Source organism: Aulonocara sp. 'chitande type north' Nkhata Bay, linkage group LG14, assembly GCF_057382095.1.
Source record: "Aulonocara sp. 'chitande type north' Nkhata Bay isolate Kocher_YH1m ecotype deep benthic linkage group LG14, A_spYH_male_GT1.1, whole genome shotgun sequence".
NCBI classification, from domain to species: Eukaryota; Metazoa; Chordata; class Actinopteri; order Cichliformes; family Cichlidae; genus Aulonocara; species Aulonocara sp. 'chitande type north' Nkhata Bay.
The window spans coordinates 10004499-10030477 of record NC_141357.1 but is presented as its reverse complement, the minus strand read 5'-3'; the positions used below and the strand labels follow the sequence as shown (position 1 = coordinate 10030477).

The following is a 25979-nucleotide window of genomic DNA, read 5'->3' as shown; positions in this document are numbered from 1 at the left end:
TAAGAGGGATGAATGCACAAAGGGCAGATACACAGAAATCAATCACCTCGGTCGCATACGATGTGTTTCCTTTCAATGACAGGAGAGGGGAGGGGTTAAGAACAACAGCTGCATTGAAAATTTAATGCGTCTATCGTCCTTCCCATCATGTTTCTGCTTGCCTGGCCAAATAGATTGATAGCACAGAGAGTGGTGTCATTAATTTGCCCAAAAGTGTTTTGGGTGTTGCATTCAAATTTGGTCAATGAAGATAAATAATGCTCTAGAAAGTCAAAAATCCAGGTGTACATTATGTTATTTAAACATCCACAGTTGATTATTATTATTATTATTATTGTTGCTCTTTCTACTATGAAATATAATTATTTAACATCCCCCCTTCCATTTTTAGTTAACCCTCCTGCAGACTTGCTGACACTGTTAAAGTCTGTCACTCAGTAACTAAAGCTGGCCAGACTTTGATCGGTGCTCACAAATGGACTGCCAAACACACACACAAACACACAGACAAATGTATAGAGTGACATATTTGTAGACATGACCAATCAGAATTCAGTAAACAAACCCAGACTGAAGTGACAAAGGCAGGTATGAGCATACTGGACCTGCAAGGAATGAAACAGTGATTCAGGACATTAATGTTTACAGGTACAACAAGTGTAAAGCTCTCTAGACGCACAATAAACACGCAGCTGTAGATAATGCATTAAAGATAATGATGCATAATAAATGCTGGATAACAAGATTACTCTCTTACATAATAGATGACATATATCAAATCACACTGAGCTCTAAGTGAAGGTCTGCATGTCCGTGTCTTTTTTTGTGCAGTGAACTGAATGTAGTCAAGAGTCAAGGGCCATGATTATTAGAAAATTCTCTTTTTTTTATTATTTTCTTTATAAAAGCTCTATAACAAATACATAGAATGACACTTTTTTAAAACAACATGATAAAATATTTCTGGCTTTATCTACAAAAGAAGAAAATAAAAATCTATAAACATAGTGCTCAATATTCAAATAGAAGTAAAAAGTCTGTCACACAAGGATGAAAGACAGGCAGCAAATTCATTTGTTAGTAGACACGATGCATTCACAGGCGCATGGAGGGGGGGGGGGGGAAACAGGCTCTCATTTTCAAATCAAAAGGGTTTTCAGATCTGACTGTGCGCTCCCACACAACACTCAGGGCAGGTGCATGCGCAGCTGCTTGCTCATGGATCAGATATTTGGCCTTGAGAAAAAATGGCAGCAATATTTATGCTTTGTTTCTCCATTTGATATGACACATTGTACGCATCTCTGTGTACTCGAGTAGGACAAAGCTACTCCTGACCAGTACTCGCAGGCTGGCGTCACGATGGTGTGCATAACCGACTGAAATGGAAGACCTCCTGTACATTATCTTTAATGACATTTAACTGTAAAACAAAGCCACTGTGTGAAAGATTAGCCCACAGGTACCAGAGATACTCTCCATTAAGACGATGAAAGAAAAAAAGCCTCAGTGCAATAAAGATCTGCATATATGGCTGATCATCAGCAGTGGTGTCCTTCTCTTTCTATCTAAATACAGTTCACGCCAATGTCTTTAGGGAAATCGATCGCTTGGTGCAGCTGATTTTGGTATTGACTTCCTACATGTAACAAGATCCACGTGTCACCTGGGAGACAGCTACTGATTAAGAATTGTCCCCTCTTCCCTTCAGGACAGTAGCCAAGATTTCAGGGTTACTTCCACAAACCCTGCACTTTTACTCACACATTTCTCCCCACATATGAATATTTCCGGACTCAGTCAAGTAAAACGATTCTACTTTTGTTCTGTGCTCATTCAGCCTTGTTCTAACCTCTCTGTGCTTGCTTGGAAAGTTTTCAAACTTTCAGTTTTCCTCACAGATTTGTACAGACTGCACAATTCAACCTCAGCTGCAGCACCTTTTTAATCTGACCCCCGCTGGGCCTGATGGCGAGGTCCGCAGGTATCATCTGGCATCCCTCCGTCGAGCTTCCTGGCTGGCTCTGCTTCAGCTTCTCCTCCTCAATCTGAGTCGTCACCGCCATCATCATCATCCGAGCTCGGGCCTTCTTCCTCGGAGGAGCTCGAGTCTCTGGTGCTGGGATCTGAGATCATGCCGTCTGAACTGTCAATCTCTATGGAGGTCTCTGATAAGAAGAGGTGGACGGCCCTCGATGGGTGGCTGTGACAAACATGCACACAGATATGCACACGCAGGCGAACGGGGGAGACGAGCGAACACGGCACATATAGACACAACGGGATATGCATTCATGCATGATCATACATGTACACACCCACAAGTCACACACATTGGGGGGGCGGGGTCAAAGGACAAAGACAAGCAGACACAAACACAGCAGCAGGGACAGAGGGTTAGCATCAGCTAGGAATAATCTGTCCCAAATTAAGAGGAAAGGTTGGATGAACATCTCTCCCACATGAGCTCTGATTGGGTGCAATTATTTCCTTCTTATACAACTTTTTTTTTTAAGCAAGAGAGACACTTTGACTAAATCTGATCAGCGACAGCAAGAAGAACAAAACTTCCTCAACACCTTTCGCTTTCACGGTGTGACGCATTACAGTAACACTGTATTTCATAGGAAAAAACAAATAATCGTTGCACCTTTTACAGAGAGATCTGAAAACCCAAGAGAGAAGCAAAGAAAACTCCAGCGCCCAAGAAAAAAGGTGTATTTTTGACAAATTAGCTCATTGTTTGAAACAGACAGAAGGCCATTAAAATGGTTCAAAAGAAAAGAATTCAGAGCTGATCGTGTTAATGTTTCTGTGTTGTTATTGAATTTATACAAAAGTGCTGGTTAAAAATGTCTGTTTCCAACAAAGCAGCTCACCAACAGATCTTGACTGTTTCAAAGCACCTCGGTTATATTACACCAGTCACAAAATCGGGCTAACGATGACACAGGATGTCAGAGAAGTACAGCAATTTCACTTCAGCAGTGGAACAAAACAAAACAGAATCGTAAACCAGCATCCTCCTGCAGCTTCACATGAACCACGGAAGACTGAATCACACAGCCAATATTAATGACTAATGAAATAACAGCTTTCTGTGGGTTTCACAATATTACCATCATGTGGTGATTAAAGGAATTCAACAGAAGCGCTTTCATTGTAGCATTGTTTCTATTGTTTGCTGAACTACTATAACAAACATGCGCTGTGGTGCATTGCTATGTAGGAGTTTAAAATGCATCAGTAGGGAAGTAAGCAACAGGAATACACCATTGTTCTAAGTTTACATCAAAAGTTTACTCCAAACAGGAAGTGTGTTTGGAAGCACATTTAGTCTAACAGGAAAAGAGGATGCGATTAAACAGTCCTTTCTGAGAAAGGCGCGTGGTGATTCGCAGCAGTCTGGCTAAAAGGTCAGTGTCTACTGCTTTCAGCACAAAGGCACATTTTTCATTTTATGTCTGCTTTGTAAAAGCTGGCCCTTTGATTGGTCCAAATCTGTAGGATCCAAAGACTGCAGTTGGAGAGGAAGGAAGAAAGTGAATTGTCCGATAGGAAAAGAGCTGCAGGGAGGACCACAAGCCCTGATCCCCAGAGTTAGACTGAGAACGGGAGAGAAAGTGTGTGATTCTTCTTTTTTCTTTCCCTTTTGTCTCTTTTCTTACCACGCGGTGGGGTCTTTTCGCTCTTTGCGCGGGGCCTCCTCATTCCCTTCCAGCTCCCTTTGTCTCCTCCTCTTGCATCTCCTGCAGGATGCGATGATGAGGAGGAGGATGACTATGCCGGAGATGGCGGCTGCGATGGCAAATGCCAGCAGGAGAAGTCCGGAGAAAGAGGCTGAAAGTGATAGACAGGGATATTTATTTGAAAATAAACAACACCCTCAGCTCAAAGGCACTTTAACTGTGCTTTTCCAATATGTGTCTCCTGTAAGCCGGTATAAATACAAAAGCACTAGTAAGGCTACCAGGGCATCTTTAGAGACGACGAGGTCAGTGAGTCCACAACTTTGGTCGAAAGTGAAAGAAGTACAGCCTTTGCTTTTTGTATGTGCAGTAGAAGAACTTCCTCGTGGTGCCAGTTCATTTCTGGCTGCCAGTGATCACCTGACTTTTTCTCTAGTCAGGTGATCACAATTACTTTGCAGAATTCGAGCTTGGTTTCCACAAACACCTGCCAAAACTTTGTGTTTTTCATGCTAAGACTGTAAGATTAAATTTACTTCCCCTGTTACACTACGTCAGCATTCTAGCACTCACTCAGGTCTGCATACGTGACATCTCATAGCTGCTAGCACTGCTTTGTCTCATCTTGTTGACTGATTTTTTTCTGTGTTTAAATACTGATGCATAAAACACCAATCAGTCATAACATTATGACCACTGACGGGTAAAATAAACACTGATTATCTCTTCATAGTGGCACTTGTTAGTGGGTGGGATAGATTAGATGAACATTTAGTCCTTAAAGTTTATATGTGGGAAGCTGGAAAAAATGTTAGTGTGAGGATTTGAGCGAGTGCAACAAGGGCAAACTTGTGATGGCCAGATAACTGAGTCAGAGCGGTGTGGGGTGTTCCCAGTCTGCAGTGGTCAGTACCTATCAAAAGTGGTCCATTAAAGGAAGAGTGGTGAACCAACGACAGGGTCGTGGGAGGCCAAGGCTCACTGATGCATGTGGGGAGTGAAGGCCGGCCCGTGTGCCCTGACCAACAGACAAGCTACTGTAGCTCAAAGTGCACAAAAAGTTCATGCTGGTTCTGATAGAAAGGTGTCAGAAGACACAGAGCAGTGTAGTGTTTTGTATGTGGGGCTGCATAGCTGCGGACCAGTCAGAGTGCCCATGAAAGCACCAACAATGGGCACGTAAGCAGAACAGAACCACAGAGCAATAAAGGAAGGTGGCCTGGGCTGATGAATCACGCTTTCTTTTATATCATGTCGATGGTCTGGAGAACACCTGGCACCTGTTTTAGGCAATGTCCTGTGGGGAAACCTTGGGTTCTGCCATCCACGTGGCTGTTACTTTGACACGTACCACCTACCTAAGCATTTTTGCAGACTATGAACACACTTTTATGGAAGCAGTATTTTTTGATGACTGTGGCCTCTTTCAGCAGGGCAATGCACCAAAATGGTTGAGGAATGGTTTGAGGAGCACAACAACCAGTTTTAGGTGTTGACTTGGACTCCAAATTCTCCAGATCTTAATTCAATCGAGCATCTGTGGGATGTGCTGGACAAACAAGTCGGATACCTGGAGGCCCCACCCTAAACTTACAGGACTTCTGCTGCTAACGTCTTGGTGCTGGCTACCACAGCCTTCACCACCAGTCTCTTTTTTTCAAGGATATTATTACACTAACTTGAATTTATTTCTAATTATTTATTTATTATTATCTTTATTATGCTTTTTATTATTATTTGATAAAATTAATATTTATTTCTTTAACATTTCTAAACTTTTCAGGTGAATTGCACATTGTGTTTTTGCTGGTTTAACTTGCGTTGCCATCAAATGTTTGACTTTCCACCATGACATAAAATGTATAGCTAGAAACGTTCAATGAAGGATGTACGAAGGAAAATGTTGGCTGAAAATTCAAACTGCTGACCTGTTTCAACTACTCTCAGTTTAATTTCTCCATCCGGGCCGTGGACATCGGGTGGGTTCTTCACTTGGCAGATGTAAGTGCCGTTGTAGATGAACTTGACCTCTCGAATTATGATGGAGGCATCGCTGCCCATGATGTCACCAGCCCAGGAAATGCACTTTCTGAAGAGTCCTTCTTGTGGAAGAAATGGTTTCCTTTGGTAGTAAAATACCTGCAAGAGAAAATTGGTGGATACATTTAGATAGGGTAACGATGGCAGGGAATAGTCAGAAGTTATCAAACTGAGTCCTCTGCTGCTGCTGCTGCTGCTGCTGCTGCTGCTGCTGCTGGAGAGTGAAGACATTTTCTTCCAGCAAAGAAAGGAAAATAAAAGCCCAGACTTGCCCAAATCTCCCGCTTCTTACTCTGTCTATTCTCAATATCCCCACACACAAGTATACAAACACTGGCTGTCTTGAATGCTCCACAGGGAGCCAGATGACTCACCGGTTCCTCTCTTACTTGGATGAGGGGGCGGATGCTCCTTGACACAATGAGGGAGGTTTTGTGGTTTGTTCTCACTTTTTTTTTGTCTTTGCAAAGACACAGACACGCACACATTCACCGACACGCACACACTCACCGACTGCCTTGGACCCCCCTTAAGTGGCCTGAAGCTCCACGTGATGACGACATCATCGGGTTTGATGGGAGACGAGCTCTCGAAGGTGCACCTCAGACGAACGTCTGTGCCGTTGACCGCCTCAACCTCCTCAGATGTGTATATACGCATCCCGCTGACCTGCAGCATGCCTGCAACATGTGAGCATAAATTGCAGCAGCAGAATTAACACAGTGGGTGAGATCAATACATGCACACGCAGATGGCGGGTAAAATAATCTCTGGAATGCACAAGAAAAAAATACAACCCAATAGGTGTTGTACAAATTCACCCTCATCAGTAATTCCCTTCTTTTTGAGTACATGCAGTGTACTCAGTGACCCTGCTTCTGCCTACGCAGTGCTGCTGCAAGAAAAATCACTAAGTTGTCACTGGAAATACACAGTAGCCTATATTAGATACAGAAATCCTTCAAGTGCTAAAAGTAGGAATTTACTAACGCACAGCTACGATCAGAAATCCGCTTCATCCCATCACATTTGCTGAAAGATTTCAGATCAGGAGCCAATTCTGTGACACTTTGTGAATAATGGCCAATTTGATCACTGCGACTGAGAGAAGCCGGAAAGTGAGAGCCTGCAGTATATTAGGTGGATGTGGACCATGTCAGTCTTTACAGTACGGTGGAGCTATTAGACGAAAAATGGATGGACCTGAAGACCGGGGAGGGATATTGGCAACAATTTGGCTCCTCCATAGTATGATGGATAGAGGTGCCCAGAGTCAGCGCTGTTACACATTTACACCATGTGGAAACACACACACCTAGCATGCGGTGGGCCATGAATAGACGTGTTTAATGCTGACTTTCCGTCTGGCAGCCCATCAGTATGGCATAGGGAGCCAGACGATTATGTTTTCCCTCTCCCAGAGATCACAGACTCTGACAGCAGATCCTTGATGAAGTAGTCTCCTGAGTATGTGTGTTTGTGTGAGTGCAGGTTGATGTGGAAGTCTGTGTGCGGTTGTGTAGTTAAAGCCACCAGGACTATTTATAGAGAGAGCTCTATATTCTAAAAACAACAGAAGCCATGTCTAGTGTTTTTCAATACCAAGAACACAGCAGACATCCTTCTGCAGGGCTAGTAGCTGCAGTGAGCTCAGGGTAGCCCAGACTTTTCCTATTGCCATTAGCACTATCTCTACAGATTAAGCCAAACACTTGAAAAGAATCGTACGTCTGATGGAAAAGCCCTCTCTGGCCAGACTGCTCACCTCAGTGTCTCATACCTGGCCTTGATTTTATACATACTAGGTTATAGTGAAGTATTTAGTCATCAAAACATCAGAATTAAATAAGGAGACGTTATTAATCAGTTCATTAGAAAAAAAAAAAAGGCTGAACAGTAATTACATCTTTGTGACAGTGTTAATTATTAAAGATGTGAATAATATATAATATAAAGATGGATTAAGCTGTCCTTTACAACGTAAACTCTCAGTTAAGTAATTTGAGGTGGCTGGTGAATATCAATATAAGGCTTCAGGCACAAAACATCAGCAGCAGCAGCACAGAAATTAGAATAGTCTTGCAAAGCAGGCAAATTGAGCCATATTGTTACCGCTGGTTTATAATCACTGTGTGCATTAAGGCAGGAGCTTGCTGGGAAATGTTCAGCGGGGGCTTAGCTCCTTGGGCAGTGTGTTTTGTTCCCTATCAGGCTGGAGAGAGTTTCCTGTGGGCCGGGATGAGACCAGGCAACCCCTCGCAGCATTAAACAGACGAGCTTCTCTCTCCCTGACAGTGCTCTAACTGCCTAATGTGTTTTAAATGAGTCTGGTGAAACCTGGGAGTGCTGCGTACGAGTGAGCAGAGCAAGGCAGAAGATACCAATCTTGAACTTTTCAGTGCTTTGTTGGATGCACTTCAGAGGCTGTAAGCCTTAATTCACCACCTTTCCACCTCTTTCCTTCCCATCACTTGGCTGTGTGTATAGGAGCATGGAATTAATGGAGAGAACTGGCTGTGTTTAGGATGTTCATTAGGTCAAGAGCATCGACACTGGCTGCATCAGCACAGCCGCTTAATGACTCCCTCTCGACGGCAGGTGTGCGGCCGTGTGCACTTCTTCAATCCTGACACTTGAGTCCAGGCCACAAGGATGTCCAAGAAAAAGACAGGGAATAGCAGAATCGAGCAGGGGTTTGGTTCAAAATGAAATATTTAAAGACCTGCTCAATTTTGAGTGCTATGACTCCCTAATTTTAAGTTATCAGTACAGATGACACCGCATGGCATGGTTTCAAATCTGCTTTGAACCGGCCATGGCGTTCCCGAGGTCTACTCTTCTAGCCTGTTTCAGTGTGAAACCAACCAGTGGCTTAATTAAAGGAAAATGAATTAGACTCAGAGCAGCAAGTCATCACATTTTAGAAAAGCATCACAAAAAAACTATAAATATTACTACTCAGTGTCATACAAATGTCTGCTCATCTACATCTGAATTCCCTGTGAACGTGATATCTTCTTATTTTGACTTGTTGAACAGAAGTCATGCAGTGGGGGCGTGTTGCTATCTCCAACATACTGCGATAAAGACTCAACGTGCTGGACATCCCTGAAGAAATGTTACGCTTTGCAACTGATGGAGAGGCTCCAATTCACAAGCGCTAAGTGACCTGATCAATCCTAACCACGAATCACTGGCTGTCCATGATCCTGTAAAGCATGTTACAGAGGCAACGAGTCATTTCAGATGTTTGCCAGCTGTTTGGTTCTCTCTCAAAGTCTAAAAGCCTTTTTGTTTATCTTAGTAAATGGACCAGGGGTCGCCTATCCTGTCTGGAGATTTGCAGAGATGTAACTAAAAGACAGGCAGCACACTATAGATGAGCCCTCATAGCAAACAGCAATAAAAGGAGGCCTTGTTTCAAAGTTTACATCTTCTTTCTTGAAAAAGTAGGAATATACTTCAGCTTTCTATTTAAGTATTCATTTATTTGGGGGGACAGCATAATGTGCTGTTGCAACTTGAGATTATGTCGTATTAAATATTTAAGTTGGCACGACTGATCAAATGGCACTATTGTTTAGTTCTGGCATGCTAAACTAGCAATAAACTGTTTATTTTGTTGTAAGCTGCATTGATCCCCTGTGGCCATAAGATACAAAAGCACAAAACAAGACACTGAGAATATTGTGCAAATAGCTTCATTTCTTTTTAAAGGAGATGAAATATTCTTGCAAAAGCAGTGATTAAATTTTTAAATTCTACAAATGTTACACTGACAGCAGCAATAAATAATAATTAAGCTAACAAGCATCATAGTCCACTGCGGTTCCATGTGCTGGAATACAGTCCCCTGCTGAATTTGTAACTTTGCTGACTTGCAAAGAAATGAACAGTCTCTAATTTTTATGATAGTTTAAATTTAATGGCGATGGAGAGAGAATATGAACCAAAACTCCAGAAGATAAAAACACATTACATCATTTCCCTGTCATTGAGTGAAGTAAGTATTTGATTCCCAAACAAAGCATGACTTAATACTGGGTGGAGAAACCCTTGTTGGCAAGAACAGTGGTGAGATGTTTCTTGTAGTTGGTCACCAGGTTTGCTCAGCAGGGATTTCGGTCCACTCCTCTTTACAGAAACTCTCTACATCCTTTAGGCTTCTTGGCTGCTGCTTGGCCACTAAAACTTCAGTTCAAGTCAATTTAATTTAATTTATACAGCGCCACGTCGCAACAGCAGTTCCCTCAAGGCGCTTTATATTATATTATTGTATTATACATACAGAGAAAAAACAACAATCATATAACCCGCTATGAGCAAGCACTTTGGCGACAGTGGGAAGAAAAAATTCCCTTTTAACAGGAAGAAAGCCTTCCCTCCACAGATTTTCTAAAGGAGTGAGGTCTGGAGATTTGCTAGGTCACTACATTACCTTAACGTCCATTTTTTGCCTTGGTGATATATTTTGAGTCACTGTCATGCTGGAAGATCCATCCATGACTCATCTTCAGTGTTCTGGCTGAGGGAAGGAAGAGGTTGTTTTCCGAGATGTTATGGTACATGCCCCCATTCATTAGCTCCTCAGTGGAGTGAAATTAGAAAAGTATTAAGGTCTCCACTTCTGTGTTTGACTGTGGGGGTTGTGTTCTTTGGGTCATACTCAAAATCTGTCTTCTTCCAAACAAAGAAACATCTTGAGTTTAGTTTCATCTGAATACAGCACCTTCTCCCAAACCCTGTCTGAAGCACTTAGATGTTCACTGGCAAACCTAACAGGGACCTGTACATGTGCCTTCATAAACAAGTCCATTAAAGTGTAGTGTGTTATCAGTGGTGGTATTGATGTCTATTGTCCCAGCTGTCTTCAAATCATTAACACTGTTCTCCAGTGGACTTTTGAGAGGATCTACCATCTTTCTTTCTTATAATCTCAACATCTTGGATGGAGCTTCAGATTGAGGCCGATTGATGGTCATTTTATACTTCTTGCATTTCCAAATAATCTCACCAATAGTTGTCACCTTCTCACTAAGCTTCTTGCTGATGGTCATGTAGCCCATTACAGCCTTGTGCAGGTCAACAATCTTGTCCTTTGACAGCTCTTTGGTCGTGGCCACTGTGGTGGAAAGGTTGGAACACACGCAGATGATTCTGTGATAGGTGGGCTTTATATACAAGGTCTCAAGTATCTGTAATTGACTGACTGTAATCAGTATCAGTGACATGCAAATCAATTTATAACTTTCATCTAATGTTTTTTACGGACTTCTGGTTCACATTCAGTCGTGTCCAATAAAATGGAACTACTGTAAAAAATGATAGACTAAACATTTCTTTGAAAGCTTGCAAAGTTACAAATTCAGCAGGAGATGAAATGATTATTTCCTCCACTGTATTGCAATTATACGACCAGCACAGAGAAGAAGAACCAGAGAAGAAAGGGGGTACATTTCTGGTTAGAAGTCAGTACTCACAGCTAAACTCTTTTATTTTCACATCCGAGAAGTGACAGAGGACCTGGAAGATTAGCAGAGTAAAAGTGCAGTGCCTGTGCTCCTCTACCAAATTGTTTAAAAGCTTACACTGAAATGATTCACTGTGCTTCAAATGCGAGCGGAGGAAGCAGGTCCTCCGGGCCATAACACCTCATTTCACATTTCTACCCTCAACCAAGTCTATTTTCGAGTACATGAATTTAAATAAGTGTTACTAATCTCTTTTTGAGCAACAAAAAAGTACGCGCTTTCAACTGTGCCGTCCTTTTGACGCACGCAGAGCTGATTAAGAATTAAGGTTAATTAGGTCTTTTTAGAGGGAGAATGAGTATTAGCACGACGACAGCAGCATTAGGGTTATGTACAGTGCTTCTAACAGTAATTTGTCCCCATAGCTAGAAGTGCGTGATCACTATTTAATTTGCCATTAGCAGGCACTAATTGCTGAGGGGGACACATGCCGTTACATGAGTAAAGACATTACCAGTGTTGAACGGACCCATTTGGGGAAAGAAACAAGAAATAAGCAAGAAGCATAGGAGTGACTTATTAGTGCATAGATGGAGCTAGAGATTAGCCATGTCATTCTACACAGTTGCAGTCTGTAAGGATTAGATACGATAATGATGTTTGTTTGCTTGTATGTCCACTTGTCTCCTCCAGCATAAGTTTCTGTCCAATCTCGTTTGCTCAACTGTTTATGTCTGAACATCCTGTCCAGCCAATGCCGACCACACCCAGCACGCAGAGACAGAGAGGGCTTTCACAGCTTATTAAGTTGGAGCTATGTAGACTACGGAAGAGGGCATGGGAAGATTACAGGCAAATTGATTTGTCCTATTTGTGTTTGTGTGCAACTTGCTACTTTTTTCTTTTATTTGTGTGATTTTTTTTTTTTTGCATTTTTTTTTACTCTTTGCAGGCAGAATGAAAAACTTTCATGTAAAAAGTTTTATCTAGAAAGAGTTGGATTCCTTTACAGAAGGAAACAGAAATTCAATTGTCAGGATGACAAGAAAACACAATATTTCAAAAATCCCACAACCTTTTTTTTTCTAATTGGAAATATTAAATACTGTGAAGCATCTGAATGACATCAGTTACATTCTTCACTGGTAATTAAAAAAGACCAAATTAGAGTCTTTGTGTGAAATGCGTCTGTAACCCGACGCCGTTACAGTTTAAATGAAAGACTTTCCCACATGGGATTTCCCGCCAGGTCAAAGTCTTATCTCTCCCAGACTTCTGGAGAAAGTGCGTATGTGCATGCGTGTATCCTTGTGCATATTTTTGTTGATGTAAACGTCAGCTGTTCGTGTTCCTGAACCAATACAGTATCGGATACAGCTAGGATCATAAAATATTGTCTTTCGTTGTTGAGTGGATATCGACCTGTGTGGGTTCGCTGGGTTAAGCCCAAGGGCCCATCTGTTGGCACAAGTCCACATGCACCCACACACACACACACACACACACACACATTCACACACACGCTTCATTAGCTGGTGTTGGCGCAAGTCCAGAATATCTATCAATATCCCTTATATATCACAATAAAATGAACTTGCTGAACCTTTAATGCACTTTATTCTACCTGTCAACACTGCTCGGTACAAACTGCTCTGGCCCACTGTTCTGTCTGCAGCCGGAGAGGGTAAGTACTTTCATCTACTGTAATAATAATCTAACAGAGTCCTCTTGGCTGTGATTGGTTTTGCTTGGCTTGGCGGTCATCCCATGACTCTATGAAGCCTTGCAAAGACACAGAAATTATTAAGTACTTTCTGACCTGCATGTATGTATTTCAACCGGTGGCAGTGAGTGCAGGCAGGTTTATGAGTGCACAGCCTCATTCAAGGACGCTTCAGTGTTGCTTTTAATCTCACACTGCCAGACATGCAGGTATGTGTGGAATGAAGCAGTTGGCAGGAATCACTTTTATTCTTATTATTCTTATTAAAAGCTTAAAAATATTCTGGTTTTGGTATTCTAAAACTTTCTTTTGTGCGTGGTAGTGCACTGGTTGTTCCGGGTGCTATGCAGAGGTTAGCAGGCCTATTTCTACATGAAGCTGTCTGCTGTCACTTAGAAGCAGCGCCCAGAATGTGTGGAGCAACCAGAGTGTGGGGTCTTTTCATGTTTCCACTTTCATTTGGTCCCAGCTGTGAAAAAGACCAAAGTCATAACATAGCAAGAACTAAGGGGCGAAAAACATCAATAATTGTCCTTTGTGGTCAATATTTGAGGCTCCTGCATCTCCTTTGTTGACCTTTCTGACCTTTTAAAACCAATTTAAAACAGTCAGAATTTCAGAAGTTACTGCAGTTTGAGCCTTAACACAATCCGTCTCGCGTCATAGAGAAAGAGTTACATACACAGGGTTCCTTAGCAACCATTAGTCACTAAGGAAGGAAAAAACTGAGGACTTTTTATCAGTACTAACTCCTGAGCCAAGGCTATAAAGTCAAAAATGATTATTGACTAAAGAACCATCTGGGAGAAACTATCTCCGTAGTTAATGACTACTGCATAATAATCTGTGAATCTGACTCCCCATTTTCATCTTAAAACGACAATATGTACTTTTTCATTACAGATTACATTATTATTTTTTTAATTATTCTTTTTGTGTTGCTTCAAGCTGTTGATTCACATTTAATCAAGTAACTATGAAATAATGAAGCCCTACCGAGTAAATACTGAGGAACCAGCAAATATGAAGTTTCACTTTAGTTGAAAAAGTTAATTAGATTATCCTGAGGAAATAAGGACGCACTGAGAGTGACGCATCACTGATCTGTTCCCAGGCTGGATTTTTTCGTTAGTTATTAAAGTTATTTACTTTTTTTTTTACCCTTGGAAGATAAAACTGAAGTATTTTTATTATCCAGGTTAAAAAAATACCATCTCATAGAGTTCTGCCAAGGATGCATATCACGTCCTTCCATCCATTCGCTTCCGCTTATCCTTTTCATGGTCGCGGGGGGCGCTGGAGCCTATCCCAGCTGTCATAGGGCGAGAGGCAGGGTACACCCTGGACAGGTCGCCAGTCTGTCGCAGGGCCAACACACAGGGCCAGACAACCATTCGCACTCACATTCATTCGCACATTCACACCTAGTGACAATTTGGATTATCCAATTAACCTATCCCCACAAGCTGCATGTCTTTGGACGGTGGGAGGAAGCCGGAGTACCTGGAGGGATCCCACGCAAACACAGGGAGAACATGCAAACTCCACACAGAAAGACCCCAGCCTGATGTTGGAATTGAACTCAAGACCTTCTTGCTGTGCGGCAACAGTGCTAACCACTGTGCCACCGTGCTGCCCTCATAGCACATCCTGCACAACATATTCTTCACTCACTTGCTTTCCTACTTCGTCAACTGACCTTTCTCCCACTCGTCGGTAAACCTTAGCTAACCAAGAGGCAGGCAAACAAACTAAGACCTCTGCTGACTGCAATATTTTGCTTTGGTTACCAACAGCTGTACTTCCACAGCTTAAACATTTCCAGGCCGTTCTGGGTGTGTTTCACGCTGCAGAAAGGCAATGCTGCGTGGTATATAGAGCTCTTATCACAGCTCCTCAGCAAACCTTCTCTGTTGGGCTTTGGGGTTTGTTGATGCAGTTGCTCATAAATATGCATCTTTCTAAAGCAAGGGGAACAGAGCTAGTTTAAAAACAGAAGACACCATTGATTAGATGGTAAAGTATATCCACTAAAGTATATCCAGGCAGCTGTGAGTCACTGTGTACGTGGTATTTTCTGCCAACCTGCGTTACAATTTGCAAAGAGGACGTTAGGTCTTATAGGGAGGCAACACTGCAGGAGAAATCGAGCAGCTGACACAACTCTCCGAATCAGGAAATTGGTTTCATTACATTATTTCCTTGTTGTGCGTGTTTGTGCCTTTCCTCTCCTCATTACGGCTCAGAAACAAAACGGAGCGCCGGAGGAAACCTGATTCTCTGTTACGCCGGTTTTGGAGGAAACACTTAGGACAGGAGCAAACACACAAAGAGCTCAGTGGATTACAAAGAGCCTCTTCTCTTCTTTGTAAGATGTTTCACAAGCCCAGGTTAGTTTTCCCTGGTTTTAACAAGGCCTCGCTTTCATGAGGGGCTGGACTGAGGGCTGGGAATAGCAGGTTCAGGTAACAGTGTGTTCACAGAGGAGGGGGACACAGGGCTGAGTGTTGACTGGTGTAATGGGAGGGAACCCCTGAATGAACACAACTTTGTTTGAGATACTGACATGTATGCTTTCTTTATACAATTCAGTTTTATTTTTATAGGCCAAAATCACAACAGTGGCCTCAAGGTGCTTTATATCGTAACCCCTTCAATCAAATAACCCCCCTATGAGCAAGCACTCGGTGACAGTGAGAAGGAAAAACTCCCTTTTAATAGGAAGAAACCTCCAGCAAAATCAATTCAATTCAATTAAATTTTATTTATATAGCGCCAAATCACAACAAAAGTCGCCTCAAGGCGCTTCATAATCAGGCTCAGGGAGGGGCGGCAATGTGCCAAAACACGATGGGGGTGAAGACAAAAGACACGCTGTAAAAAAGAGTCAGAGATTAATTCCTCAACCCATTAGAGAATGCTCTACACTCAATTTGTTTAAGGCAAAGGTTAAAAACTGGTTATGGACAAATCAAGTGTGTGATCATGTATGAGTTGTATAGTTTTAATGTTTTATTTGGGAACAGAATGGTGTGTATGTGTAAGTTTGGTGATGGAGTTTTTATTATGAATGAATGATGAATTTTTATGAATTATTATGTCTATTTTTTATGCTTAAGGACAACAGATGGAAATTAGCCCTTGGCTATAATCTGGTATGTTTACATTCATGTAATTTTTTTTTACATTTATGTTCATTAACATGCACTGTCCTAAATAAATAAATAAATAAATAAATTTCCATTCACTCATGAACAGCTGGCCTTAAGTGATCTTTCTACTTTGTACTGTTTTACAAAAGTTACGGCAGCCCTGAGAGTTCAAACGCACTGCAACTTGAGAAAACCAGCAAATGCGGCTCACAAAGCTCACACAACTCAACAGAATTTGAACATAAAACAACAGAAGAAGAATTACAAATGAGTGTGTTTTTGGGAAGACAATAATGAGAGAGGTGAGGGTAGGTGAGGGTACCCTCACCTATGGCCACGAACTGTGGGTAGTGACCGAAAGAACGAGATCGCGGATATAAGCGGCAGAAATGAGCTTCCTCCGAAGGGTGGCTGGCCTCTCCCTTAGAGATAGGGTGAGAAGTTCGGCCATCTGGGAGGGGCTCAGAGTAGAGCAGCTGCTGCTCCACATCGAAAGGAGCCAGCTGAGGTGGTTCGGGCATCTGACAAGGATGCCCCCTGGGTGCCTCCTGGGTGAGGTGTTCCAGGCATGTCCCACCGGGAGGAGGCCCCGGGGCAGACCCAGGACACGCTGGAGAGATTGTATCTCTCGGCTGGCCTGGGAACGCCTTGGTATTCCCCCGGATAAGCTGGAGGAGGTGGCTGGGGAGAGGGAGGTCTGGGCCTCTTTGCTTAGGCTGCTGCCCCCGCGACCCGGCCTCGGATAAAGCGGATGAAGATGGATGGATGGATGGAATAATGAGAGAGACCAGCTCCAGAAGTAACCCCCCCCCCCACCCCAAAGAGCAGAGGATTTGTCTGTGTTGTGAGGCAGAAAATTATGCAAGGTACGGTGTGTTTTAATCACACGGTCCATATAATCATTTATTACATGCTTAGCTGTTTCCTGCCTGACACTTCCAAAGCTGTTCAGTCACATTCATTTCTCCCCCAAAAAACTTTCATATTTGTGTATCAAACTGTCACACAGACCTGTTCCATTCAGGTGTCCACACCTTTGGCCATGCTGTGTTAAGACATGAGGTCACTTTGAGGTGTCTCTTTTCTCTTGTCCATATTTAGGTCTGAAAATTAAACGCTGAACTGCTTGGTGTCATTCTTTCTAGTAACCACCAGGGGGCTGCACCAAAGGGACAGCACAGAAGTCAATGAAAAAATGGCCCTACATCTCTCCTGATTTATGACCTTTCCTAAGGGGGTTATGATCTCAGTCACTACTGGACTGAGGGTGTCAAGTCTTTTTTAAAGACAGCATGCTGCTCAGTTATGGTCCCATTTACTGTGAAATTGCTAATAAAGCTGGGTGTGCTATAGGGCTTGGCTTCTTTGAAAATGACAAGTTACTAGCACATGAACACTCAGCGTCCTATTCTTTGAAAAAACTAGTTTAATAGCCAAAATGTTCAACTTAAAGCTTTATAAATTGCAATAAAACCCAGTAGTTACTGTTTTGTTGGTGTGGTCTATTCTTTGCATACAGTCTATGACACTGCCGCTTATTCCAAATAAAGCTGAAATGTAAAATTAATTATTAACAAGACATGACAAGCTAAAAGCTTTGATTAATTTACTTTGGAAAGCTGTTCCTTGTTTATAGGAAGACAAAGAAAAATATTTCTCCCAATAAAACAAGTCACAAATTTTGTCACTGCAATTTCTTTCTTATTGTGATTTGAACTCTTTAGACATGAACTATGCACAGCTAATGTGTCTGAGTACACTTAAAGGTCATTCCAAGCAGGGACCAAGCATCAATCTCTTTTTGAACACTTTCTTCCTCGTCTTTTTTCTCCCACTCCCCCTACTTCCTCCTGGCCAATTGTAATTCATCAGGCGACGGTGTTCAGAGGAAACGCGAAGTGGGTGAGTGAGGATAAGAGTTTAATCCATCAAACCGCTTCCACTCCCACCTCGCGGCTGACTCAGCTCCTCTTCGGGATTACAAACTCCTGAGGGGTTGGGGGGCGAGGGGGGTCCAATGAGCGCACTTCGATCCAGCTCACCCACAGCCCTCAGGCTTCTCTTGGACAGACAGTCCAACCCTTAATAGACAGCCTCACATATTTACTATGCAGCAAAAAAGATGTAGGTTTTGCGTGGTATGAGTCAGACTGCATGTGGTCTTGCTGTGGCTTTCACCTGTGCCCCCCCCGCCTCCCCGAGCAGATAAATAAGTGAGGCAGTGACAATTTATACACAGATCAGAGACCAAAGTGTGGAGGAGGTGCAGGCCTTTGCTCTCAGCTGGCTGCCTTAAAGGGGAACGGGCCAATTTTACAAATAGAGATCGCTTTACTTCAGAGAGAGGAAAGAGCTACTCTGTGAAAAGAGTTACATAACATGGTCTGGCTCTGTCTGGCTTTTTAGAAGGAATACTATGTAACTCAAGATGGAGGAAACAAAACATGGTTCCTGTAAAATGGAAAGTTGGATTTTAGACACACTTGCTTAGTTCTAATGCTGGTTTGTTTGTTAAGTCGGTCTAACAGAGTCTCACTGCCTTTAATCAAAGATTCATGTTCACTGTTTCTTTTTTGTGAACAAGCACACAGACAAAAGTAGCTATTTCATAAAAAACTAATTGTATCAGTTACAGTGTTTAAATTTTTACTCAGAATTCACTGAAGAAGCTAAAGTTGAAATCCTAAAGGGGAAGGGTCTTTTTCTCTGGTATCACTTTTACACAGAGGTTATGTTTTCAGATACTTTTTGGGCAGTTTTAAGGAAAAGTAACGTCTGAATTCTGTCTCCACACTGAATCTGTGCATCTCTTTACATTCTGCCTCGACTTAGAGCTCAGGATGACACAGTGTCTTCCAGTGATTCAGCTCATGTGATGTTGTGGACTGATACTGTGAGGTCGTTTCACAGACTGTGTGGCTCTGCTGTTGCAAAAGGTTTTAGAATTAGGAATTATACGCTGTCATCTGTTCAGCAGAAGTTACAAAGTTTGCAGGAATCCCATTTTTCTCTCCAGTGGGATTTCAGCCTATCATGGGTAGTCCAAGTTTCAGACTTGGGGTGAAGTTGAAAAATGTTGGAAAACAGGGTCTAAAAAAGTGGGGCCAAATCCTCCCACATGAGTCCTTTACCTCCTTTTATCATTTTCCTTCTCATTCATTTAAATTGTGATTACAGCACAAAAGCTTACAGCGGCTTTTGTATACACTGAAAAAATTTGCAGCCAACACATGAAAGTCAGAAGCTAAACAATGGAAAGGAAAATAAGGCAAAGTAACTCTCTCAGCTGGTGAAATACTATCGTCATGGCCACAGTTATAAGTTTAGTATTTCCTAATTCGTTTTTCTTAAATTTCATTTTAACTTTTCGTTTCTAATTCAGTTTAGCTTCAGTTAGTCTCCAAAGTTCATTTTCTTCATTCAGTTACATTTTTATTGTTTGAAAATGTTTAGTTTTTAATACTTTCAGTCTTTTTAATTATTATTGAAGTCAATTCAGCTCAATTCATTTTCTTTTATACAGCTCTAAATCACAGCAACAGCCTCAAGGTGCTTAAAGACCCTACAATAATACAACAGAGAAAACCCCAAAAATCATATGAATCCCTATGAGCAAGTGATTTGGTGACAGTGGGACGGAAAAACTCCCCTTTAACAGGAAGAAACCTCCAACAGAACCAGGATCAGGGAGAGGCGGCGATCTGCCGAGACCGGTTGGGGTGAGGTGGGGTGGGGTGCATGACATATGTCAGAGGGAAGATTCAGGAAAATCAGCGCAGGCATTACAGTAAAGTCACAGCAGTTTTATTTTTTGAAAGCAGCTGACGCTCTGTCTTCTAGCCCTTTAAGACCTACCATAGAACCAAGTCCGCCAGAGCTTATATTATATTTTTACATGCTGTGGAGCCATTTTTTGGAGCATTTCAAGTTGCTACACATCAATACAACCATTATAGCCCCAATTTTAATAATATGTCTGCATTAAGTGTATAGTAATTACATAAATTGCAAAAAAGTGCAATAAACTACAAAAAAATTTAAAATCGTTTTTGATTTTTTAACATATATTTCTAGTTAGAGAAAGAGGCTTATCCCTCAAAACTGTAAATACAAAAAAGTTGCACAAACTAGTTTCCCACCACAGGAAATTTATTTTAAGTGTCTTCATAGTTTTATTTTTGAGATACACCAATTTTCATATATTGCAGGAAAAACGAAAAAATATATTATAGTGCAAATTTGCAAAAAAGTAGCATATGCATCAAAATCAAATATTTCCAGCAGTGCAATATGAGTCCTCAGCATCCCAGAAACGACACAGAAAGTCATAAAGTCAAACATAACTTTTAAAAACACAAGTATAGGTTCATAAGGCCACAATGGTAAAAAACGACATTTCCGCAAAATGACGTCACTCCCGGTTTCGGGCAGGTCATGCCGGACATGTGATAGTTCACGCTGATGGACGTAGGAAGTGTTATGAACAGCTGATCGGATCGGCAAAGCGTGTTTCTGGAATATTATGTTTTTGTTGCTGCAAGTGCTTTTTATGCAGTTTTTGCAAAGCTGTATGTGGAAGGAAACCGTGACCTAGGACAAGCTGATGGCATAAGATGTAAGTACAACTCCTCCGGTTTCATATGCAAAAAAATTATTGCGCTAGCTTACGTGGTTGCAGTGCTACCAGGATTTAAAAATAGTTACGCAAAATGGAGCGTGCCCACTCTGACCGGCTTTAAAGGGCTAGCTCCTACACTCTCTTTTTTTTTTTTTCTTTTCTTTTATGTAGAAACCTTTTATTTTCTGAGACTCCATGCTTATTTATGCATGCACAGTGCCATAAAATTGAAATATTTGGTAAGATTTTGGCCTCATTTTATTCACACAATTCCCTTGGACTATATTTACTGGATGAACAAAGCATTTTCACTCAGATACTTTTTTTTTTTATTATTATTATTTTTTGTGTGTGTTTATTGAGATCCCACACTCTCAATAAACACTTCAATCAGCGCCTCATCGGGCAAGTTGTTAAAATACTTTTACCAAACCAACAGACGGGTCATTCTGCTCCAGTTTGTATTAAATTGTTATGGTACAAAGTTTGAACGTTTATAATGATTGCTCTAAAACTATAACTTCATATATTAAATACTTTTGAAGATTTTTTTTTTTAAATGTTGGTCTACCTACTTTTTTGCGCATTGAAATCTGAGAACATGAATATCTTGTAAAGTATTAAAGGTAACAGCCTGAAATTCTCCCAGGTCTTTATTACAATCAAAATGAATCTGTAATTTGGGACAGATACAATAAAAAAATGTCTGAGTATTGGCTAGTTCAAATATTGTTATAAGGCCCAGCACTCCCACAAAGTCACATATTTGATCACACACTAATAAGAAAAAAAAAAAGTTTCCAGATGATACTGGAATTATAACTCACAAAATCATTTTTCTTAAATATATGTATAATTCTTCATGTTAAAACCTGGTTATCACCATCTCAAATCAGGAAATTATTGGATGTTTTTTGCTCAATTAGGTATTATTTGAATTAACTTAATGTAATTTTTGAAATATGGTTTGAATTTTTAGCTTATTTTTAGTTAACTATAGTCACCTTGGTCACTACTCCTCTGTTGAGTCAAAAAACGGTTCAACTTAACGATAACTTAAGCGACAAAAATTCTCAAGGTCCTCCTCCCCGCAGATAAGATGACTACGAAAGAGCTGCTGATATTCTGTGGAAACTGTCGAGTTATGTCATGCTGTAAACGTACTGGGGTGGGTCGTTTGAACTTGTACATGTGCGTGTTTAAAGTAACTCTAAACATCTTTGGGAATGATTGGCCAGCCAACAACTGAGTGCATGTAAGAAAAGTGACTACACAAGCCAAAAAAGCCACTCTCACAAACATACGGGCTTTGCATTTGCACGAGACGCAGCGACTCAAATGCTCCCTGCACCCAGATAAAGGCATTTCAAACCCCTGCTTCCATCTGGAGCCGAGCACAGTTTCTTGACATAAGTGCGGGGAGCACCTTGCCGTCATTGTCAAATATTTTTCACATGGGCCTCTAAACCCTCTGTGTTGGGATTGGTGCACCCTTGCATACAAGGCATTCGTCACTGTCAACTTAACACACCCCTCTAAGGTAATTCCAATGCACCACAAAGGCCAGGCGTCCCTCTAGTATGTCAACACAGCACGGCAAGTCAAAAAAAACCACAGTCACACTTTGTTATGTTGACCTATTATTAACATTGTTGTGGTGAGATTAGAGACCCGCTGGCAGGGAGATAACAGCTACATCCCAGTCAACAGAGCCTAAAGAAGCTGCTCCTTTACTGTCAACAAGGCAGAGCTAAGAAAAAGCTTAAACAATCACCGTTTATATAGCCCGGCCTGGAAAGTCGCAATCGTCAGCAGCCATTTGTTCGCATGTCTGTGCGTCTGTATGTGTGTTAAACCTGTAAGTCGGGACAGGCTGACACACATTAGTCAGTGTTTCATGCGTCGAGGATCATGTTTAAGAAAGAAAAGAACAATTGAAACAAAGCGAGAACAACAGAAACAAAAAGAGACGTACAGTAAGCAGAAGGGGATGGAAAAAATGTTCAGTTGGCTGTCTTTATTTGGATGATGAAAAGGAAAAATGAGAGAAATCTGGTCTAAGTGTTTGTTTTTGCTCTGTTTTTCTTCTTCTCAGCTGGCAGCGAGTACATGTAACTGAGTTATTGCTCTGCTGGCTTTGAAGCTAAGTGGTCAGACGTGGGGGAGAAAAAATATGCCCAAACTCAAACCCCCACTTTCATAACAAATGGATGAATAATGCAAAAGTACAGAACAATTTAAACAGGCCCTGTCTATTCGCTGTGACATGTCTTACAAATTGGAAAATTCCAGAGGAAGTCTGGTCACTGTAAGATTACGGTTCAAATCCCGCTTTCTCCTTTAAGACATTTAATCAGCACAAAAGAAGAGAGTAATGTGGGGCTTTTAAGAAATGGCATGCCAAACCGCTACTGCTACAGATAACAACAGCAACTGCTGTTATTTTCACTTCATTTCCTGTTTCCTGTACTTATGTATATCATTAACTATTTGATTTCTTTATAAAAGAAAAAAAAAGTCTGTTGAAAAATGTGTTTCAGTTGATGCTGGATTGCCTCCAAGAGGCCTGTGCTGCACAACAGGTCAAACAGACTGCAGTTTAACACTTTGATTTGACAGCTTTCAGGGGAAAAAGCTCTTTGTGTTTAAACTCCTGTGTTTTTATTCAGTTTGAATCTACTCTAACACCCTCCACCTCCATCACGAAGCAGGAAAACACAAGAGCTTTCCACAAAGCACAAATGCACTACCGAAATAAAAATGTATCCAAATTTGATAAGGATCAAACTAGCTGAAGAAAATGAGCAACAAAAGAAACCCCATTGCTCTTAAATATGTCTTGATTTAAATATGATTTACTGAACTTAAAAATAAGAAATCCTGCCAACACACACTTTTCAAAAAACACACACAGCAGGAGTTCATTACGATTTTCTGAGCCGTGAAGGATTTTTAACACTTGGTGACGGTGATGTTTAGCAGCAGCAGTGTGATTGTTCTCTTTGTTTCATCCTAAATCCCATAAAACTGACTTTTCTGTTTGCAGCAAATCTACAAATGAATACAAACTGGCTTTGATCGCACGGTGACAGGCTTTTGCAGTCGAGAGAGAAACATCCCATTTATTTTGCATAGAGGGCTGCATATTTTATACCCTACATGGCTCGCAAAAATGTTGCGCTGGCTTGTTTTGTCATGCCTGCCCTTTTTTTTTATCAATAAAGCCAAAGGCAATGGTAGTGATTACAGCACAAAACGCTCGAGAACTGAGGTGCTGCTGAGCTGTAATCAGTCCCAACATGCTCCTCTTCATCCACATGCTGTTATTTGAGGATCCGTTCCTCTGCATCCACGCGTCCTCCTGCTCCGTCAGTGTCAGCCTGTGCTGTGACTGATCTGCAGGCACATGCTCATTGTAAACATAAGCAGCTTGCCACTACAGTGAATCCCTACATGGTGCTTTGGCAGTGGATGGACATGTTCAATCAATATAATCCACTTAACCGGGATGGACAGAGATTACTTCAAGGTTAAAGCAACCTGGCTTCTTGTGAATGAATTGCCACTGATTGATGGGCCAACTGATGCTATTAAAACATGTTCCATTAGTCGTGCCAAAGCAGTGATTAGATGTTGGCTGGAAATTTTTTTAGAGGTGGATAAGATCTATGATTGTTCATTTCCCTGCGCATCTGACAAGTTGTTATGATCCAAATTACATATCCTGAACACCAGCCCCCCTTCTCTTACGGCCCCTCTCTTAACGGGAAGCAGGTGGACTTATCTGAGGCCAGCGGGCCACTTCACAGTCTCTGTGAATGTAAGCACGTTAATAGACAGGAAAGGAGTTTGCGTGAAACCACAAACACAATGGGTTCAGTGTCGGTAATTGCTATTAAACCATTATCTTGTCTGGAATGGGCCCCACTATGGGTATTGTAAAGCCTTTACTGGAATTCTTAAGTGACCCACCCAGTGCCACTGTGCCAAGTTCCCCACTTCCCAGTGACGCAAGACACCGGTCTGAGATGGAGGTTAAAGGTCCCTGGGGAGCTTTAAGTAAAAGCCAGGCAATCAGCGTTTTTACTCTGAAGCTGTTATTATTGGAAGCTCTCTTTAAGGGTCAACCCAGATATGTGACACTGTGTAAACTTGTGGAAAGCACAGACGCAAAAATATACGCGCAAATTGCCAGATAAACCAGGCGTAAGTGTCCTGGTATGAATATAAAACAGCGTGTTATTGGATAACTTTTAAGATATTAAGATACATTAAAAAAAAAACATAAAAAAATTAATAAATTTATATATCACAAAAAATATGTCAAACGGCAACTCACATTAAACCAAAATCACCGTTTCACTCAAATGAGCGGCTCTCACCTGACGCTGCGAGTCCAGACAGGACGGTGAACACATAGAGCCCCTTTACGCACATTGGATGGACGGTAAGAAAGCGACCGGTGGCGGTCAACCGAACCACAGAGACGCGATACAAATCTGTGGAAGCCCTCTGGAGAGGGATTGAATCGTGAAGTCGCGGTGATTCCTCGCCTGCTCCTCGTCTCCCAAAGACGCGTCCCAACTGGCCACTGCCCCCTCGCAGTTCATTTTTAGCACCCTCCCTCCACATTTTCGGGCGGAGTAAAAGTCATCCACTTTCCTCGCCGCCCTCTTATCTCCTTTTCACATGTAAAACTTAGAGACGGAGAATTCTTGATGGTCATACAACCTAATCTACAGCTACAGGCTTGATGCCACGCGTGGACTCTTGCGTAAAAATTTAACCTGGAGGCCAAATCAGTATTAAAGAGTTTATGGAAATGTACTAGTTCTTTTACAGCATTATTATATTCTCGTGTTATATGATGTAATGTGTTATCATTAAATGAAACAGCAAAAGCATGTATTTATTTATTTATTTACATACATCTACATTTTCTTTAACGTGTACTTATTTAGTATTTTACTTATTTTTTATTTTGTGTATAATAGAGACAACAGACGCATTTAAGAACAGTCTGGATGTGATATATAGAATTTCCACATATTGAAGCTACTGTAACCGTGATATTAAATTGTAGCTTTCAAACTAATTTGATAGTTTATTCTTTACATGCTACAAATATGATTTTAATATCAAAGTGAATTACATTGACTTCTAAAACCAAACTTACTTGAACGGCTGTGCTCATGAAACAGGAGGATGTTACTGTGATGCTTCTTGTTGACCAGCAGAGGTATGTGCGCAGTTTACCGCCTTGAACCACTTGGGGGCAGAGCCGCA

The 25979-nt window shown here is 41.5% G+C and overlaps 1 protein-coding gene across 2 annotated transcripts; it reads right to left on the bottom strand.

Moving 5' to 3' along the window:
* Window positions 1-865: 865 nt before the first annotated feature.
* Window positions 866-25337, bottom strand: LOC147314159 (myelin protein zero-like protein 2). Of its 2 annotated transcripts, XM_086260905.1 has the most exons (5): window positions 25076-25311; window positions 6240-6409; window positions 5618-5828; window positions 3669-3840; window positions 866-2203 (listed from the first exon to the last, which is right to left on the bottom strand). In XM_086260905.1, the coding sequence occupies exons 1-5, from the start codon at window positions 25128-25130 to the stop codon at window positions 2044-2046; spliced, it is 768 nt and encodes a 255-aa protein (XP_086117031.1). In that variant the 5' UTR covers window positions 25131-25311; the 3' UTR covers window positions 866-2043. The 2 variants fall into 2 exon arrangements, with proteins under 2 accessions (XP_086117031.1, XP_086117030.1); XM_086260904.1 differs by lacking the exon at window positions 866-2203 and having other exon boundaries at window positions 2308-3840; window positions 25076-25337.
* Between the last annotated feature and the right edge of the window lie 642 nt (window positions 25338-25979).

Bases quoted from the DNA above. Each gene is read 5' to 3' on its own strand.
- LOC147314159 (XM_086260904.1), bottom strand. From the start codon at position 25,325: ATGTGGAGGGAGGGTGCTAAAAATGAACTGCGAGGGGGCAGTGGCCAG. The intron at 6,410-25,075 runs GTGAGAGCCGCT...CACATGTTGCAG, and splicing joins GTCTGGACTCGCAGCGTCAG to GCATGCTGCAGGTCAGCGGG. The intron at 5,829-6,239 runs GTGAGTGTGTGC...TTTCTCTTGCAG, and splicing joins AGGGGGGTCCAAGGCAGTCG to GTATTTTACTACCAAAGGAA.